Source organism: Sesamum indicum, linkage group LG2 (assembly GCF_026168435.1).
Source record: "Sesamum indicum cultivar Baizhima isolate 11 linkage group LG2, ASM2616843v1, whole genome shotgun sequence".
NCBI lineage: Eukaryota > Viridiplantae > Streptophyta > Magnoliopsida > Lamiales > Pedaliaceae > Sesamum > Sesamum indicum.
The window spans coordinates 19,243,386-19,263,445 of record NC_142658.1 but is presented as its reverse complement, the minus strand read 5'-3'; the positions used below and the strand labels follow the sequence as shown (position 1 = coordinate 19,263,445).

Here is a 20,060-nt window from a genome sequence, read left to right as displayed (position 1 = left end):
TATTTTTTTTTCGGTTGATATATTTTTCATAAATAGAAAAAGATATAGTACAACAATCATGAATCAAGTAGTGTTTCCTTCAACAGGCCAAGGATACGCCACAATCTATAAAGTACATGTGTAATACAAATTTACTTGTTAATTGACTCTATGTTGGTTTTTGCTTTAATTTTTTTCATAGTTATTGTATCATTTTCTTATTGTGATATTCTATATGTTGGATCTTTGAATTGGGCATTCAATCCAACCTAATACATAATTTACTTTCATGTGGTGTGCCCCAAGGTGCATAGCGGGTCGGGGCGATTCAAAATTGACACGGACCAGCTTGAAGAAGCCCAGCTCAAAACCTATCTAGTATTATTTATGTTCAGTTTTGAGTCTTTAAATAGACTCCAAATAGGTTTATTTTTAAATTTAAGCTCAACCCATGGTCCAACCCAATTGAGGCCCAGATCAAGCCCATTCCAGGCATGTTTTGTATTTACTTTTTTATGAAATTGAAATATCTTTTGAATAATTACTTAAATTTTTATTATTTTATAAAATAAATAAATAATAAATTAAATAAAAAAATTATAACTAGAAAAAAGAGCAGTCAAAGCTACACAACTTAAACAAAAATTTAGTTAACAAGCTTACAAAATAATAAATTTAGATAATGGCAAGCCAAAAAGACTTCAAATATACTTTAAAAAGTAAATAAAGAGTATTAATGAATTAATGTTCTATAAATTTAAAATTAAAAACAATAAAGATAAATTTTTGGTACATTATTCATTAATACTAATTTGAAAAGTAAAAACAATAAAGTTAAATTTTAGAGTTTCAAAAGTTTTAAAAATCTACTAGTATACTCAACTTAAAAAAAAATAAAATGAAATGTACATATTGTGCATTATTAAAACAAAAATGCCCCAATTAGGCCAACCCCACTAACCCAAACTTGACCAGACTCAGGATCAGACAGTCCTAAGTCATTGGACTAGGCTAATCCCTGGTATTAATACTTTAAAACAATTCAAAATAAACTTATTTTTTTTATTGGATCAATCCGCTCCAATCACTGTATATTTTGAGGTGTGGCCCGTGCAATTTTTATGATCCCCACATTATTACGGAACAAGTGTCGATAGCTTATCTGGTCATGCGAGGTGGGATTGGGAGATTCACTTTGGCCTAACAATTAAAATTGAAAGACAAATGTCAATTTAGGACAATAATAATAGAATTTTATTGTAAGGAATTCGCTTATTTTATGGGATTGGACAAGATACGATTGAACTGAATACCTCACCCAATCTTATATTTACTGGCACAGAGGTCAACCTACTTTGGATTAAGACGGTTCCAAATATATAAAGATAAGATTGGAAAAACAATCAAACTTGGCCAACTTATGTGGGATTAAAAAGCAATTGTCTTTTTGAGTCACCCCTAGTACTAAAAAACTCCTAAAAATGGCCTAATCAATCTCTCTATAAGTAAAAATGCCATAGTAGTTTTGGAATATAATATTTTTTAGTGAAGTTCTTATATATATAGTTAAATAACAAAATTTGTGCTTTGTGACGAATTTGCATTATCGCTATGTAGTCGTCACAAATTTATCTGGTGTATTGTCGTGCAATGGTATTGTACGTTACAAATTATTCTACGATGGAATTAAAATGTTTTGCAATTATTCATCGCAAAATCATTTTTTGATTTCGTCGGGACGGAACTCTGGAGGTCGTTGTAAGGTTTGCGATGGGTGGACTTTTTCATTGCAATAATTTTGTGACTAAGTTTATGAGTTTATGATCATCAAGAAATTCGTCACAATTATTTTGTCGAAAATCTGCTCCAAAATTCCGTCACAAACAAGCTATTTTTTTTTTTGGGGGGGGGGGGGGCAGTGATATCAAAGTATATATATAGAGGAAATAAAAGGTTCGATCAAAGAAAGAAGACAAGATTGTCCAAATTAAGGCATTAAACCATGGTGATAAACATATATATATATGTAACAGAATCTGATGATATTCATATGAAGGATAGCTAGAGACACTAATCATTGCACGCATGCACTTCTCATGTGGTGCTGAACTAATTGATCACTTGCAATGGTTGTAGCAATAGCAACGACGGCGGAATCCCTGACAGTCGCCGCCTTCGAAGCCCTCGCGCTTGCAAACATCAGCGCAGCTTATGTCGCTCAGACATACTCCCCAGAACTTCTCGCTCTTGTAAGTACACAATTTCTTCTCCTCCACCTTCACCCCTGCATCCGCTGACGAATTACCTTCCGTTTCTGCATCCAATAATATTGAAAAAAAAAAAAAAGAAAGATTTTTATGAATTGTTTGACACGTCTCTCTTTCAAAAATTAAATTAAGTTGAATTTAATATATAGCGATGATGGGTAACCATGATATATGCGTATTGATATGATATCGTTGTATAATATTAAAGTGCGATAAAAGATTTTTCACTTAAATTTAATGAATTCGCAAGTGGATATTTGTAATTTTCTAAAACATCAACATAAATTTTATTTATTTTTATTTATTAACCACCCCCACACCCCAACTGTTGTAGTTCTTTTTCGAAATTATACATAAATTTTAATTTTTTTTATATATTTGCTCCGAACAATGTAGTTATAATTCATATGAACTCAATATAAAAATATAATATTTGGCTCCCTTAAAACTTTTATTTTTGGTTCCGTTCCTAGAAAAAAAATTACCATTGACTATAATATTATAATTGCTATGGCTAAAAATAGTGATAAATAATTTTTATTAACCACAAATATATAAAATCGGATCAAAAAACTACTTTTTCTATCATGAAAATATCACTTGCCATAGTTAAGAGCTATAGTAAAAACACTTGCGTTGGCTTTTAGCCATATCAAATATTTTAGTCGCCCTTGCAAAAACCAAGACCAACAATAGTTGTCTGACCACATGGTCAATAACTATTTACTACGATTATTTATTATTAATTATAATAATTAATCATAATTAAATATTATATTTCTTTTAGTGTGTTCCAATTTAGTGGCTGCTAGAGCCGAAGGACGAGGATGATAATATAATCGAAAAAACCCCATCGCCCATAATTCTTGAAAAAAATATATATATAATTAAGCCATAACTCTAAATTGCTAGAAAAATAATTAATTAATCCAACGAATTAAACAAAGCAGGAACAGGATGAGGAGAATTAAGACCATGGATGAGGAGAATCTGCAGTAGCAGGAGCACAGCAGCCACAGTGAAAAGCTTGGAGTATTTCATCATGTTGATGATGAGCGAGAGAGAGATGAGTGAGAAGAGGCTTAGTTAAAATGATAAATTAAAATGCCTTTGCCCTCCTTTTTATACTAAGGAGGGAATCTCAGAATTAAATTAGAGATAAAGACATCCTCAAAGTCGTGCTTGCTAGCTTCTCATTTTCAACCCTTCATTATTATTACATTTGCAGATATATCAAAAGATAAGAATAAAATAAGAATGTCGTTACTGAATTTATGACAACTTTCTTTTCCAACAGGTGAGGGGGGTGTCTTCTTTTCATCTCAATTTTTCTGCAATGTTGCAATGGAGGAGATCATTTGATGCCACTTTCCATGCCCACTACGTTTTAATTAGTAGATTATAAAATTTTAATTTATTCTTAGTAATATGTAATTATTAAAATTAATATTTTTTCGGTTTTTAAATTTTAGGTATTTCGGTTGGGTTTTGGATGCGTATATTCTCGTCTGCACAAATGACATCATAATAAAGTGGCAAGTACAATTAATAGTTTTTTCTTTTTTTTTTATGACTTTAGTACTTGCTATTTTTAATTTTTAATTTTATAATCCCTAATATCTATAAATAGTATCCCTTTTCTTTGGATGACAGTATTCAAATATGAATTTCATTCATTTATGAATATATGCACCAGAAGAAATATGATATTTCGCTATTCGGATCAATTAAAATAAATACAAATTAATTATAATTGTATAACGATCATTAATTTTTTTTTTTAGTAAGTGAGATCAAAATATTAGTCATAGCTAAAATCATAACAAATGTTTTAGCTATGGCTAACAATCACGATAAATATTAATTAAATAAGGTAAAAACTTATCTATGATTAATAGTATTAATTTATCATAATTTTTAAGTCGTTGTCATTTGTAATATAGTAAAAATTAATTATTTTTATAGTGATTCTATATATATGATTTGAAAAAGACTATTAATCCATTCTTTCACTTAATTTATCTGTTTTACTATTCAAATATTATAATTAATGGATCCAATCAAACTTTTGACAATCATTTTCAGATATTATGAAATCCCATTACGACAGACTAAAGGGGGCCTTAAAGAACCTTTTTTTTTTTTTTTTTCTCTTAAAGACAGCAAATAATTAGTAACATCAGTGACATAATTCAGAATAATAAATTACATAATTGTAAAATAATATTTTTATCTTACATATAATAGAGCAGGGTCAGCGATATTTAAATAATGAATGAGATTTTATTGTATAGGCATAATTAAAAAATACTTATTGATAAAAAAAAAAAAAAACAACAAGAAATACTTACTTTTTAATGGAGAAACAAAGATCTAGTAGGTGAACAGCCAATTAAATCAAAGGTAAATTAAATATATGCTATCTAAAATTAAATCTAATTATTTAAATATCTCTTGTTCTTCATAATATTAATTATAAGTACAATTTTTAAGAACTTACATCGACATTCTACTTTGGACTGTATATAGAATTTTACAAAAAAAAAATTATATTTATAATTTTATAAAAGATATAAATGCGTATATATTTAAATCTAAATAACTTTAGACATGTAATTATAATTTTATTTAAGATACAAATTTATATAAATAGAAACAATATCGATGTAATTTACTCGTAAATTCTTACGTGTATATGATCTCTTCGTGAATGTTCTTCTATTAATTTAATCACATTAATTTTAAGTCTGGTTTGAACAATTAATAATTAAAGTTATATTAATAAGTCAGCAGCAGTGATCATCCGGTCATTTTTTATTAAAAAATCTGAACCTGTTCCCCAATATCATGAATGATGATGATGATGAATCACCCTCTAATTTCTTGTACAATTTGCCATATATATATATATATATGAGTCAGTTCTGATAATTTTATATCACCAAACACCTTTAATATAATGTTTGAAATCACAAGGCGATTGTTATTGTAAATATTACAGTTTCTTGCTCTTCGGATTAAACTTTTTTTTTAAAAAAAAAATTACGTTTGATATATTTGTTGAGAAATATAATAAAATAATAACTGTTTAAAATATATCAATAATAATAATATACATGCCAAAGTATACATATAACACTAGTAGCATAATAATATGTGATAAATGCATTTTATTAATTTCTACTCCTGAAGTATATTTACAGTGGCGTTTATCGCTCTAAAGTATAAAAAGTAACAAGAGTTCCTCTGATAATTTGTTGTCATAATTTTTAGAATAAAAATGCCCTTGTTATTTATTAATCCCCTTAAAATGTGTGTGTAACTTTTTACTGATAATACTGTAAATACAATTTTTAAAAATTATATTGAGCTTATATATATATATGTCATGTAAAATATACAAAGTTATTATATAATTAATCCATAATATTTTATAATTTTATGAGTAATGATATGATATATTTTTTTATATTTTTATTCAAGTAATAATTCAATATAAAATATCATATAACATTTAATTCATTTTTGTAAAATTATGTGCATCATATATATGGTTACATCATGCATGATTAGTATATATTTATATGTATTTTTAAATAAATAATTTACTCTATAAAACATTACTGCAGATATTGAGTTTCTAAATATTAATTATATCTTACATAATTTATAATAAAACGATGAATCTTGAATATTTTCAAATAAAAGTTTAAAATCACCCAAAAAATTTTTATAACAAATATATTTTAGGGAGGTAAATAAAAAGATTTAGGAAGGACAATTTGTTCTATTGATCCCGAATTTTTTGTTAGGGAATTTTCGCTAACTTCCATATATTAAGGAGGCAAATGTAAAAAAAAAAAAAAGGCAAATGTGATTATAAATATATTTTCATAGTACAAAATATATTTAATCTAATAATATAAAATTAATACCTACACTTTTTCTTAAATTCAAAACCAATACTTTATATATATATATTCGGTATCTATTTCAATAGATGTGAATATAATAATTCACATCATATAAGACTAAGACTGAATGATCCCCATGACTTGGAAGCTGCCTCTTAATTACTTCACAAATAATAATAATAATAATTCCAAACTTTGATAGGTGCAAAATTAATTAAGATGAGAACATCACTTGCATCATGTGGCCCTATAATTTATTTAATTAATCCACGCACCTAACTCTGAATTTTCAATTTAATAAAATATTATATTTCCACTTGATTTTAATTAATTTATACACATACACACTATATTTATATGCATCATTAATCTTGAGGAACTCTGATCAAGTAACTCCGTCGTGCTGAAAAATCAATGGAGAGAAGTTCATCCTGTAGTCAACCCGGTCATCCTCTACCCCATGACCGCTACATCACTGTTCTCAGCATTGACGGCGGCGGCATCAAAGGTATCATCCCCGCTGTTATCCTTGATTTTCTCGAATCTCAACTTCAGGTACGTAATTAACATCATATGTTCAGCTCAATTCTCATGTCATTTATAGTTGATATTGATTCTTGCAATACATGTGATTTGGTACGTATACGTACACAGGAGCTAGACGGCAAGCAAACGAGACTTGCTGACTACTTTGACGTTATAGCCGGAACGAGCACCGGCGGCCTTGTTACCGCCATGCTGACATCTCCCGACGAGAACAATCGACCCCTTTATGCTGCCAAGGACATCAAGCCTTTTTACTTAGAAAACTGCCCGAAAATTTTTCCACAGACGCAGTAATTATAACTCTGTTTTTGCCTTTACTACGTACTTTTCACAAAATTCTTACACAAATAATTAGGTTTGCCGAACTAAACCAATCATAGAAATGCACTTGTATTATTAGTTTTTGTGTATATGCATCAAGTACTTACCTTATAATTGGTTTAAATTCGATCAAATCCGATTTCAAGTTTGAATCAAGTGATGATCTGATGATGTTGTGATGTTATGAAGTTTGAATCAAGTGATGATCTGATGATGTTGTGATGTTATACAGCTCATGGTTTCCGTTTGGGAAAGAGTTGAAATCTTTGTTGGGGCCGTTGTACGACGGGAAGCACCTACATGGGATATTGAAAGAGAAGCTGAAACACACAAAGTTGAGCCAGTCTATTACCAATGTGGTTATTCCAGCTTTTGACATCAAACGTTTGCAGCCTGTGATTTTTTCCACATATGAGGTATGTATTGTTTGTCCACGTGTCCCTTTGCCTTTTGTCTTGGACTACTGTTTCTTGCTCTTCACGTCTTCATCACAGCCAAACGGGGTGAACATCAATTTATCTCTCAAATATTATAAATGAGCAAATTATTCTTTATAAAAAAAAATAACAACTTATCTCTCTATATTTTTATAATGAAGCAATTTACCTTTTTGTCTAAGGAAGTAAGTTGCTTCATTTTAAAAGAAAAGTAAGAAGGTAAGTTGCTCTATTTTTTTTTTAAAAAAAATAAATTACTATTATTTTTTTTATAAGGTGATAAAGAGATTACTTGCATTTTTTCCAAAACTCTGTAATAAAACTAGCTATATATATATATATATGTTATGCTCTCCCTCTGTCCTGGTTTTTTAATATGAGAGTTGAACATTTATAAGTTTTGATTAAGTCTTTTTGTACTTCTATACAACATTACATCATTATTTATATTTCATATAGTTGACTTAATTTTGGTACGTCACAGAAGATATACAATATGATCATCAGAATTTTTGATATAAAAAGGAGTAAATACATATAAAGTACGTACATAGCGAACTTATAAATTATTATTTATTAAATTACTCATACAATATAAAAATACTTAAATATTTTGTATATGTTTACATTATTATCCGTAAAAATAGTGATTATATTAAAGATCAAAATCCCGTCATTATTACCTCAACCGGGATATCAAATAAAACAAATAGAACTAATAAATTATCGATAAAAAAAATAAAGGCAATGCATAATACATTATATATCAAACTTAATAAATAATCACTAATGAATTTTTTAAGCACGTTAATTAATTAACCTGAATATATATTTATTGCAGGCAAAAAGATCAGCATTGTTAGATGCTAAATTTTCAGACATCTGCATAAGTACTTCAGCAGCTCCTACGTTCTTTCCTGGGCATGAGTTCGCGACAAAAGACGAGAAGGGGAATGTAAGAGAGTACAACCTCATAGACGGCGGTGTCGCTGCAAATAATCCGGTATATATATAAGCTCTCAAATACACAATTCAGTTCAGATCTTTTATTACAAAATCGTATTACATCGAATTTCCATTTAATTTTCTTTCTTTCTCTTTTTTCAAAGGCCTTGATTGCTATATCAGAAGTAATGAAACAAATGTTCGATAGCAACATGGAGCTGTTGGGAATGAGGGCTGTGGAATTACCTCGTCTGCTGATCGTGTCAGTGGGCACAGGAGCTGCGAGAGTTGATGAGAAGTATAACACAAAACTGGCAGCCAGATGGGGTATTTTGGACTGGTTGCTGTATGGGGGAACTGCACCTTTGCTTGAAATTTTCACTCAAGCTAGTGCAGATATGGTTGATTTTCACACTTCTTTGCTCTTCCAAGCTCTTTTCTCTGAGGATAATTACCTTAGGATCCAGGTAACATTCATCATTTTTTTTCTTTTTCAAAAACAAAAAGTAATTATTCTAATAATATATAGGATAAATTACAACCAACTCTCCTAAAATTTGACACAATTATAATTACTCGCCCCTCATTGTTTGGAAAATACTTTGTCCTTGTTTTTTTAATAAGAATTGAAAAATTGTAAAAAAAATAACACTGAGTGAAATTTCCTTCTTGCATTTCTAGTCCATTATTTTTAAATTTTAAAAATAAGTAAAATAATTTTATAATTCACCTGAACATTTTAGCCAATTCATAAAAAAAAAAAAAAATAGGTAAAAACTTAACAGAGACTAACGTGGGTTAGTTATTCGACAAACGTTAAAATGAATAAGGTATTTCTAATTTTTTAAACAATAAGAAAGTATTTATTATTATGCAGGAGAACTCGTTGTTATTTACTCTATTTATATCTTATTTTTTCTAAAAAAATGATTATACAGAGTTCTTGCAGCCATGTTATTTTACACAGGATGGCCAAATGGAGAATATGTGTTGCAAAATGTATATGACTGCACATAGTTCTTGTATTATTTTCTAAAATTAATTATTTTTTTTATAATGTATGCAGGAAGAAGTATGATTTTTTGTTATAATTAATTATCATAATTAAAAATAAAAAGATCATAATAAATACTTATTAACTATGATATAAATTTGTTATTAGTCGTCATTTTGAAAGTATGGTCAAAATATTAATTCTAACTATTATTTTGACGACAGCTACAATTATAATAAATATTAATTAATTGAGTGTTAAAATTTAAGTTTTTGGCATTCCTTTAATTTAGTTGTTTTGCATGTGGACGTATATGTATAGGACGATACACTATGTGGGATAGAATCTTCAGTGGATGTTGCGACAAGAGAAAACTTGGACAGACTTGTCACAATTGGTGAGAGGCTGCTTAAAGGTCCTGTTTCGAGGGTTGATTTCTCCACTGGTCTATCTCAGCCCCTCCAAAACGGAGGCACAAATGAGGATGCTATTATCAGGTATTCTTTTATTATTATTATTATTATTGCTTTTACATAATTTTTTAGACCCAAATAAATATTTTTTTAATTTTATTATTATTATTATTGTGATTATTATTATTTCGTAAAGTTAAAAACTAAATGTATTGAATTTTTTATCTTATGGGACTAAAACTGTAATTTTATCCATTTAATATTAATTAATATCTTGATAATATAAAATTGGTGAACTCGTAAAACTAATTGAGGGTTGATTTTGTACTGAACCCCATATTTTCTAATATATTTTAGAAATTATATTAGAAAAATAACTCATTATTTTGTCACTATATATAAATATATATATATATATTCATATGAGCTATTGACAATGAACTTCTAGAGAAGCTTCATCCAAGTCGCTGAAATTGTGGAACATTTTGGTCAGGTTTGCGCGTTTGTTGTCAACTGAAAGGAAACTTCGGTTGGCGAAGAATATAGAGAGCAGGAGACCGACGACGCACGCGCAATTAAGGATCGGCGGCGACGGGATTGGCAGCAGGCTGAAAATGGAGTCAATGGTGAATAATTATAGGGAAAGGTTGATGTCTTACCCCTTAGTGTGTTCTATTAATGTCTCAACTCCCCCTGTTAATAAACTGTTTTGGAAATAAATATTACTATATTAAATTGAATTTCATTTGATTTCATTACATTGAAATTAATTATATTCTTCTCTGTATTATGTCGTGTAATCTGTATACAGATTTAAGATTTTGTTTTATTTAATAGATTGATTGAGGGATTTTTCTTTTTTTCTTTTTTGAAGTAAAATGGATGAACTATTATTCTAGTTTTTAAATATATCAATTACAATCATTAATATTAAATATCAGTATATAACAACTATTTACAACAATAATGATACCTACTACTAAAGTAAAACTACACTACAAAAAAAAAAAGTGGAATTTGGCATGGAACAGACGACCGTTCCATATTGCAACGATTATTGACACTCATGAGGAAAGAAAAATAGTCGATGACGTTATAATCCTCAGTTTTTATGTGTTATAGTTTTGGGACAACAAAATTATTACCAAAAGTGTTTCAAAATAACGATTACAGTTTCTGTTCCTAAAATCGGTCCAAACTTGTAACGGTAAACAATTGGAATGTTTTGGCCGTGATTAAAATCTTAATAAAGGTTTATTATCTTGCTCATAATTTAAGTTTTCACATTAATTTTATTTAAAAACGTGATAAATAATTTTGATCTGCCATGTTTTTTTAAATCATAGTTATTTATGATCAAGGAATAATTTATTTTTTATTTAGAAACGAAACGTAATAAAAAAAAAAAAAAAAGTCGAGACAATTGTGACAATTTGCAAACAAGTCCTTGAACTCCCTGTTAATTAATTCCACTGAAAAAAAAAAAACAATTCCAAGACGTGCTTCATAAATTGCAGAAATTACATCAGACTCTCTACCTAACAAACGTAGAAAGTCTTTCCTTATTCCAAAACACACACAACAGCAACATCAAAATCACCGAAATCATTCAAGAATTATTAGCTAACAGTGTTTAGTGCAAAAACAGCGGCCGCGAAAGCCGCGGCAATGGCCGCTGTGGAAGCCCTCAGTCTGGCACACGGCGGCGCAATTGGCTTTTCTCAGACAAATTCCCTTGAAACGGTGGCTCTGTGATTCGCATTTCCTTGCCTCCGCCACCATTCCTGCAAACCAAATCCATTCATTTCTTTTTCTTATTTCTCAGACAACTTAATTATCTATATTTAATTATTGGAGGCCTCACATACAATTTTTTTTTCATTTTTTAATTAAGGATAAATTATATATTGTCATGCTCTTTTTTACACTTTGTCATCTAAATCTTTTTTAGTCTAACATATTAATTTTACGAAATTTGCACTTTGTCATATATGAATATTTTTTTAGTTTTTTGTCAAAAAAATATCGCATACAATGCACATGCCGAAAAACATCACTACATTGCCCTTAGATATTACATATATACAAAACGTAATTTTTTTCGGGCAAAAAGATCAACCAGAAAAAAAAAATCATACATATAACGAAATGCAAACATTACAAAGTTGAGATAGTAAGTTAACTAAAAAAAAGTTTAAATGACAAAGTAAAAGAACGAACATAATTCAGATGACAAAATGAAACATACCTTTTAATTAATATGCATTGCGCTTGATATTGCTCAATTGTTCACAATACATATAGATATATATTTAGTCTATTTTTAATAATAGTATCTTTTTTTATTTCAAATTTATTGATTGATTTAAAAATATTGATGTATTATGTATTAAATATTATAATAATAGTATGTTGGCTAATTTAGATACATATTCTCAAATAAATAAATAAAATTTAAATGTACAAATCATATTGACATTATTAATTATATGCATTAACATGATATCAATTAAATATATAGTTTGTGTCTGTGTGTGTGCATGTGAATTATCAATAATAAAAAAATAGAAATAAAAACGTTGATGTTATGCAAGTACATTTCACGTGATCACATATAGAATTATTTTATCTTTCTAGTATAAAATTGTATCATTCTTCCTAAAATTCAGATGGTAATTGTAAAATCTACATAATAAAAAGAAAATTACTTTTTTGTTCAAATCAATTGATATTCAAAGTCCATAAGATCCCAACTAATTCGAATTCTACCCTCATCATATCCTAAAACGCAACATAAGTCATAATAAAAAAAATTGAATTATTCCTATATTATAAATAATTACGGCTTAAAAATCATGAAAATTAATGCTATCTATTAAGACCTTACATAAAATCAATACAAAACTTAAGTTTTGATCGTGATAAATGAACATTCACGATGGTTTGAGTTATCGCCAAAATATTTTGCATGATTTTTAAATGTGATTAATACTTTTGACTCGTCATTGGAAACAACGACTAGTAGTTGTTGACATAGCTATAGTTAATTAATATTAATCACGATTTATTATTTTTAACACGGGTATTAACCATAACCAAAAAAAAAAAAAAAATCTTCTCATGAATTTCACTAGTATTTATAGGACTCAAACCCGAACCTTACTTGAGGTCATGTAACTATTTCATCTTACACAAGTGCAACAAATTACTAAAATTGGTGAATATACAGATCTAGGTTCAAATGATGAAAGAAATTACCAGTGGAAAAGACAAGCATCAGCATGACAAAAGCAGTAGCAAACATCCTGAGAAAACAGGCCATTTTTCTCAAACAGTATAGAGTGTGTGATCAGTGCAAGAAAGAGTTGGAATTGAGGTCTATTTATAAGGTTTGAAGCCCCCCTTACATTATTGGGAAAATCGAGTATATGGCAGAGAATAAAGGAGAGATCTCATCAAAGTGTAAATATTACAGACATGCACGCACTAATCTTGTCTCTTCACTTTTTGGATTAAGAACAGCTATAACGTTATGCACTTTAAAGTTGTAAATCTTAAAATTCGGTGTGCATGTAAGAGTATGTCATGTACTTAATTCCCTTTTTGCATCAAAGCATGAGATTTTGTGGATCTACGCTTTCTTTTCTTTATTTTTTTCAAATAAAAAAGAGAATTATATATATTATTATATCAATATTTTTATAAATTGAGTAACTAATTAATACATCATTCGATTAATATAATTGAATACTATGAAATAAATTACAATAAATTCACATAAATCGAGACAAGCATTCTCCTCCTTGGTGATTAATTAATAGAGATGATTATTCGGTAGTATTTAATTATTTGTACAATTATGTTATAGATAATTATATATTCAAGAAACAAGATATATGTATATATATGTGTGTGTATATTTACTTGGAGGTAAAATGATTCATTACGATCTTTTATTCTAAGACTCACTAAATATTGTTAAAACAAAAGGAATTTTCATTAGCATTATTATCAATGATCAAGATAGTTTTGTTACTATTTTCAAATTATCAATATAGTTGTGTTACTATTTTTTTCATTTTTGAGGAAAAATATAATTTTAGTCTTTTAAGTACAAGGGTGGTAATTTTAGTTCTGTTGAAATCAATTTTAAAAATTTGATCTTCACAATTCTGGTCGAAAATTCATAAATTGACCAAAAATCCAGAAATTAGTGTGTCCTCAGTTCACGAATTTTGAAAAATTACAGAGTCAAATTGTAAAAATAACTTCGTAGATGATCAAAATTACCACCCTCGTAATTACAGGATCAAAATTGCAATTTTTCCCTATTCTTTTGTGAAGAATATGGCTACGTTCAAAATTTCTCAACTTTCGGTTGAAAAAGGAATCGAGTTGTTGCATGAAATGGCAAGAAGTACTATTTCAAACAAATATGATCTACCAAAACTTCATCTGCTGTATTCTTTTGAGATATTCTGAAAGTAAATTGTTGTTAATTAAAATTGATGATCAGTCCTTTTTTTTTTCTTTTTTTTCAGTTCACCCTTTTTGTGATGACAGATGAACTTCAAAGCGAAGAAAATGATTAAAATCACAAATAATAAAGAAATATAGGACCACGATGCTTGTACCCCCACTCTACTCAATGGATTTAATTTAAGTTTATAGTAGCAAAACAATTGCAAATAAGTCCTTGAACTCTTATTAATTCCACCAAAAAACAACGCTCAGACATGCAATAAATAGCAGAAATTACATGAATCACCATCCACTAACGGAAAGACTTCACCCAACTGACGTGTGGGAAAGTCCTTTCTTATTGAAATATTACTGAATTACTACACTCATGGAGTTGTAGTGATTGATTGTTATTGATCTAACTCTCCATAAAGGAAAAAGAGCTAGGGTTTAACAGTGCTTAGTGCAATAACACCGGCGGCGGAAGCCCCGGCAGCGGCCGCCGTGGAAACCCTCAGTCTGGCACACCGCCGCGCAATTGGCTTTTCTCACGCAAATTCCCCTGAACCGGTGGCTCTTTGATTCGCATATCCTTGCCTCTGCCACCATTCCTGATCATCATAAATTCAGACCATTAGAATTAATAGTTATTAATTGGCTGCAACTCTTATAAAGATCATAATATCTGAAAAATAACTTATTTTTTAATGTTGAAGGGATGCTTTATTTTTTTTTATTTAATTTGATTCATGTTCGTGTCACCTATTCGTATCACTTAATAACAATTCTGACAAATAATATTAATAATTAAATAAATAACAAAGGTAAAAAAATATATGTACAATTAATAAATATTATGAGAGGTACGGTCGATGTAATCGAGGATTTTCACAGCCTTATTTCTAAATATTTGAAAAGAAATTATTAAATTTAATATTACGTATTTTCACGAAAAGAAATATTTTTTTTATGTGTCCGATACATACTCAACGGATGAGTCGCGAATACTCCATAATACTTTCGGCGTAAAATTATATTTTTATTCTCGATCGGGAGCGTTCGATGTTGCATGTAAAATCTACGTCCACGATACAAGAACATATATAACGAAGAGTGGTGCAAAAGAGATGAGAAATTACCAGAGGAGAAAACAAGCATGAGCATGAGGAAAACAGCAGCAAACAACCTCAGAAAACTGGCCATTTTCTTCTCACACTGAATGTGTATGTGTGTGTATTTGTGCTTATGTATTTCTTGCTCTCTATCCCTCTATTTATAAGGATTAACATGCAATGAAATGGTGATTTTCAGGAAAACAAAAAAGTAAAAGTATATCAAAACATGAGTCATGACTACTCACATCTTCTCCTTTTTGGCCTAACTTTAAATTAAAATAGTTACTGTATATGCTAATGAGGTGTAGTGCATATCAAAGTGTGAGATTTTTGTGGCTCCTCACTTTTGTGCACATTTTAGCTTTCAAACTCTCCTTTTCCCCCTTTTTCTTGGTACCCTTTTCCCTTTCTCCCATTGTGTAGCAGCTTCTGTGGGTAAACTTCAAATTTAAATGCCCAATTTCCATCACCAATACATTAAAGATGCCCTGTTTGATCGGTAAAATTGAATTTTTTACAATCAAAAAATTGTTTGTTTGAGTTTCACGAACGTGAATGTATATCTACTTCTACAATAATGGTTTTTTTTTTCTTAATTCCCTTTGAATTATTCATTTATTTAAATTATTAATATATTAAATCATAATTTATTAATTGATATATTAAATTGTGTGCTACTAAAAAAAATTAAATAAATAAACCCATCATGATGCACCAAGATCTCAGTGTGGTCTATTCATTCTTGGCCCCATAGGTCCCTTTTTCTATTTTATTTCACCAGTGATGTTTCTAGCTAGTAGTTGAACAATTTTTTTGAACGGATAGATACATCTCGTATATACAATATTTATTTTGAGAAAAATATTATTTAAATTAAATTTAATTATGTAACGAATATACACACTTATTATGTATTTAATCATTTAGCTTAAATTATATATTTATCACATAATAAGTAAATCAAATCTGATCAAATCGGTGTGAATTGGAATTTTTCCTATTTTGGTGTATAATGGTAAAGCAAAAGGTCATACATCATGTGTTCACATTGTGATTTATGTTTCTATTTTGCACCTTTTGACATCGTTATCTTTTTTTTTTTTTCCTGTTTTGTATTTAAATCGCTTGATTCTCAAAATTGCAAATAAATCCATGTAACATACGCCCCAAATTAAGGGAAAACCTCATAATAGGGGCAGTTCTATAAAGGATAATTACATCGTTTCTTTTCAAGCTTGATCTAATTACACATAGATTCCTTACAACGGTTAAAACACTATAACGATTTTGATAAAATGACTGTTTTATCCTTTATTACAAATACAGACCTCTTTTGAGGTTTAAAATTTTCAAATTACAGATACTTTTCCTAGGATTTTTGGTATGAAAATTGCCCTCTTCATTTTAGTTCTATGACTGCTGCTTGTGCTTAGGTCATCAATACCTTCACCTAATCCGTGTTGAGCATCGGAACTAGCACCCGCAACACCAAGGTACATCTTGAAGTCTGGTAGTTGAGGCTGAGAGAACAAATCCTCAATCAGACCCACATACTTGGTGTCATGCAAGCTTATCTCAATTAATTTCTTCAAGCAAAATCAGTGTCTTTCTTTTCCCCTAAAACAGACGAATTTTAGTTGACAGAAGCACACATGCAGAATGCAAGAAAGAACTTGAGAATTCAGAACTTGCGTCTTGCCTCAGAGCTGTTGGCCGTTTCTCTGGAAGGCTGCACCATTCCGAGGAAAAATCAATTTAAGAAAGAAACTGATGTTACCTTTTCCATTAATAATAATCAGCAATCCTTAACCTTGTTATGCTTTGCAACCTCCTCAAACACATCAACTTTCGGACCTGACGCCATTATCTCCTATAACTGCACAAACATCTTACCGATCAAAACTATCCCAATTAACATTCGAAGAGATTATGTGGAACTTCAAGAATTTAATCATCTGGCACCCGAAATCTTTTCTTGCACCTATGGTTACAGGAAATTCCCAACTCCAGGATACGAGGAAATTATAAAAGATTATTATCCGATCCTGAGGTACAACAGATCAAACAAAAATATTGCGACTATACGACTTTAGATGCAGGGTAGGTAGATCTTTTTTCTAAATTTCAGATCAGAAGGAAAAAGAAAACATTTTTTTCCCACAACCAGTGTGGAAATAAATTACTTTCTTTCAGAAACGAAGAGAATATTTGGAATTTCATCTCAATAATAGAGATCTGCTCAAAACTTTTGAACCCCGTGAACTAAGAAAATTTACTACCAAAACAGAAACACATTTCATCATATTTGGAGAAAAAGTGAAAGAACCAACAACTTAGCTTAAGGACAGACTATTAGTTCAGAACAAGGACCAAGAATTAAATTACTACTGTGCACTCACCGGATAATTTGAAAGGGTTATGACCGTTTCGGACTAGGTCAAAATGGTACAAAATCGATAACACCAAAGTGCGCCAACCAAAACAATGCACCCAAATGTAATGAACCAACAATGATAAGATTATATGGAGCACCAAGACCATCGCCAACAGGTTAAACAGCTCCTCCGTCTACATCGGGTAAGCCCCCAAAATCCACCTCCCACACTTCTCATTCTTTATTGATTGTATTGTTCCATCAGGGAGTTTTAAAGAGGCTTCAGGTTTTAGGGGCCTTAGTTTCTTAAAGGCTGCTGCAATAGCACACGTATGAGCTGATACCCCACTGCCAATAATCCATAGGTTGTTGCACATATATGCAGTTTTAGTAAGTGATAGTGATGTACCTGCAAAATCTTCAAGGTCAGCAAAGTTGGAACATAGTTGGCTGGAGTTGTGGCTTTGTAATGCCTTCAAGGCCTCTGTCTTTATGAGCTTAGAGAAGCTCTCCTGAACCTCTGTTACCAGGGTTTCTTGCAGGTTCTTTTCTCCAACTCCAGCTTTGCAGTCAATGCTTTGTATAGGGAAGTCTGGCATTTCTTTTCCTCTGTTCTGCAAGATTCCTGTACCAATCAGGAAAACCAGTCAATTTAAAACAAGTTTCCCTAGAATGCCCATTCTTTTTACAATGATCAAAATGCAGCTGTTTCTTGTCAATGAGTCCCCCTTTCTTGAAAGTCCCTTTGTTGTTAATTTGTTTCTTTGTTTCTCCAACTTGTGCTGCCATCACACCTTCCCTGTCAATGCATGTGATGCCAGAGTACACTCCTCTTTGTTTTTCCACTCTTTGGACCGTAGAATAGGTTTTACCAACCGTGGGCAATGGATCCACCAACAGCACTTGATTCATCAAATGGTCATAAGCGTCGTTTAAGTCCCATTAGGAACTGCATCAGCTGGTTGGAGGCCACTCATTCAGACAATTTCTTGCTTGCTCCACAGGAGCATAGAGGCAGAGGGTCCAAACATCCCAATTCGTCCCAAAGCTTCTTCAATTTGGTGAAATAAACAGCCACTCACATACTCTCACCAACTTTTGATTCAAGTTCCAACCACAGGTCCCTTGCTGGAGTAGCATAGAGAAAAGCTTCTGCGATTTCTTTGGATATGGAGTTCAAGATCCACGATACAACCATATAATCATTTATCTGCCATTGTTCCATTGCATTTTTGTCTTAAACGGGTTTGTGACATGTCCTATCGATGAATCCTAATTTTTGTTTGGCTCCCAACGAGAATTTGATGGATCTAACCCACAAAAAGTATTTGTTTCCATTGAGTGCTACTGAGACCAGACTCATTCCAGGGTGGTCATTCCCTTGTAATTTCAGATTTTCAGGTACATTCTTGTAGTTTGTTGTACTACTACCCTCAGCTGCAATTTTGTCCACCATTGGCGAGAAGTGGTGATCATAATCAAGAAAAACTGGGAATGGAAGAAAGAACAGCAATATTTCAGAGTCTACTGCTCTGATGCCATGTTGAGTAACAAGCCAAGGAAGGAAAAAACTTCATTGAAAGAAGAAGGGAGAATTCAGTTTTACAAGTGCAGTGCTTCCAAGAACCAGAACTGGTGAATTTAAATACAACTGGAAAATACCTAACTAGCTAATCATAACTGACAAACTAAAGAAGTGAAGAAAAATGTGTATTTAGAAGCACGACTTTAGGCCAAGAGAAAAAAAAAAAAAAAAAGAAAGAAAAAAGCGAGTGTTGCTGCTACAGTTCCTTTTCCTTTCTCTGTTCTTAAGTCTGCTATTGCTGCTCTTCTTGAGCTGAAATGTCACCACCTCCTCCAACTTCATCAAGTGGTTATTTATGGCACGACGCTGGAGGAACCGGCAGAAGAAATCGGAGGAAACATGGAAAGTCATGGTAGAATTAAGATCTTGCCGCCTTAGATGGCCGAGAAGGACGAGTGTCTGTTCAAGTGTGGAACATGATCACTATGTTTGAATTAATGTTTTTGATGTTTTGGAGATAGAGAGAGAAAAATAGAGATAAGTATGTGTATGTATATATAGTATTTTGTTTGTTAGTGAAATATAATATATATATTTATGTTAAAAGAAGAATAAAAAAAAAATTAAATTACAATTGCACATCTAGTGGAGGTGTGCAAAACACAAAAACAAACAAGGTTTTGTATTTTGGCCCATCTCTAAAATGGGCCAAAACACAAAACCAAACATTGTGGATGAGTTTGTATGGATCTGCAGTGTAGAACACGGT

General features: G+C 30.6%; 3 protein-coding genes and 1 long non-coding RNA gene across 4 annotated transcripts; 1 reads left to right on the top strand and 3 right to left on the bottom strand.

The window, feature by feature from the left end:
- Positions 1 to 6,532: 6,532 nt before the first annotated feature.
- On the top strand, positions 6,533 to 10,676 carry LOC105156319 (patatin-like protein 2). Its single transcript, XM_020699443.2, has 7 exons — positions 6,533 to 6,715; positions 6,815 to 6,996; positions 7,260 to 7,443; positions 8,306 to 8,467; positions 8,574 to 8,876; positions 9,725 to 9,900; positions 10,310 to 10,676. Exons 1-7 carry the CDS (start codon positions 6,575 to 6,577, stop codon positions 10,533 to 10,535), a joined length of 1,374 nt encoding a protein of 457 aa, XP_020555102.2. The 5' UTR covers positions 6,533 to 6,574; the 3' UTR covers positions 10,536 to 10,676.
- Positions 10,677 to 11,294: 618 nt separating this feature from the next.
- LOC105156200 (defensin J1-2-like) lies at positions 11,295 to 13,211 on the bottom strand. Its single transcript, XM_011072272.3, has 2 exons — positions 13,075 to 13,211; positions 11,295 to 11,600 (listed from the first exon to the last, which is right to left on the bottom strand). Exons 1-2 carry the CDS (start codon positions 13,136 to 13,138, stop codon positions 11,440 to 11,442), a joined length of 225 nt encoding a protein of 74 aa, XP_011070574.1. The 5' UTR covers positions 13,139 to 13,211; the 3' UTR covers positions 11,295 to 11,439.
- Positions 13,212 to 14,498: 1,287 nt separating this feature from the next.
- Positions 14,499 to 15,563, bottom strand: LOC105156199 (defensin J1-2). The gene is made up of 2 exons (XM_011072270.3): positions 15,417 to 15,563; positions 14,499 to 14,888 (listed from the first exon to the last, which is right to left on the bottom strand). Exons 1-2 carry the CDS (start codon positions 15,478 to 15,480, stop codon positions 14,728 to 14,730), a joined length of 225 nt encoding a protein of 74 aa, XP_011070572.1. The 5' UTR covers positions 15,481 to 15,563; the 3' UTR covers positions 14,499 to 14,727.
- Positions 15,564 to 16,641: 1,078 nt separating this feature from the next.
- LOC148789251 (uncharacterized) lies at positions 16,642 to 19,746 on the bottom strand. Its single transcript, XR_016064086.1, has 3 exons — positions 17,792 to 19,746; positions 17,203 to 17,268; positions 16,642 to 17,121 (listed from the first exon to the last, which is right to left on the bottom strand). It is a non-coding gene; the product is annotated as an uncharacterized LOC148789251 (long non-coding RNA).
- Between the last annotated feature and the right edge of the window lie 314 nt (positions 19,747 to 20,060).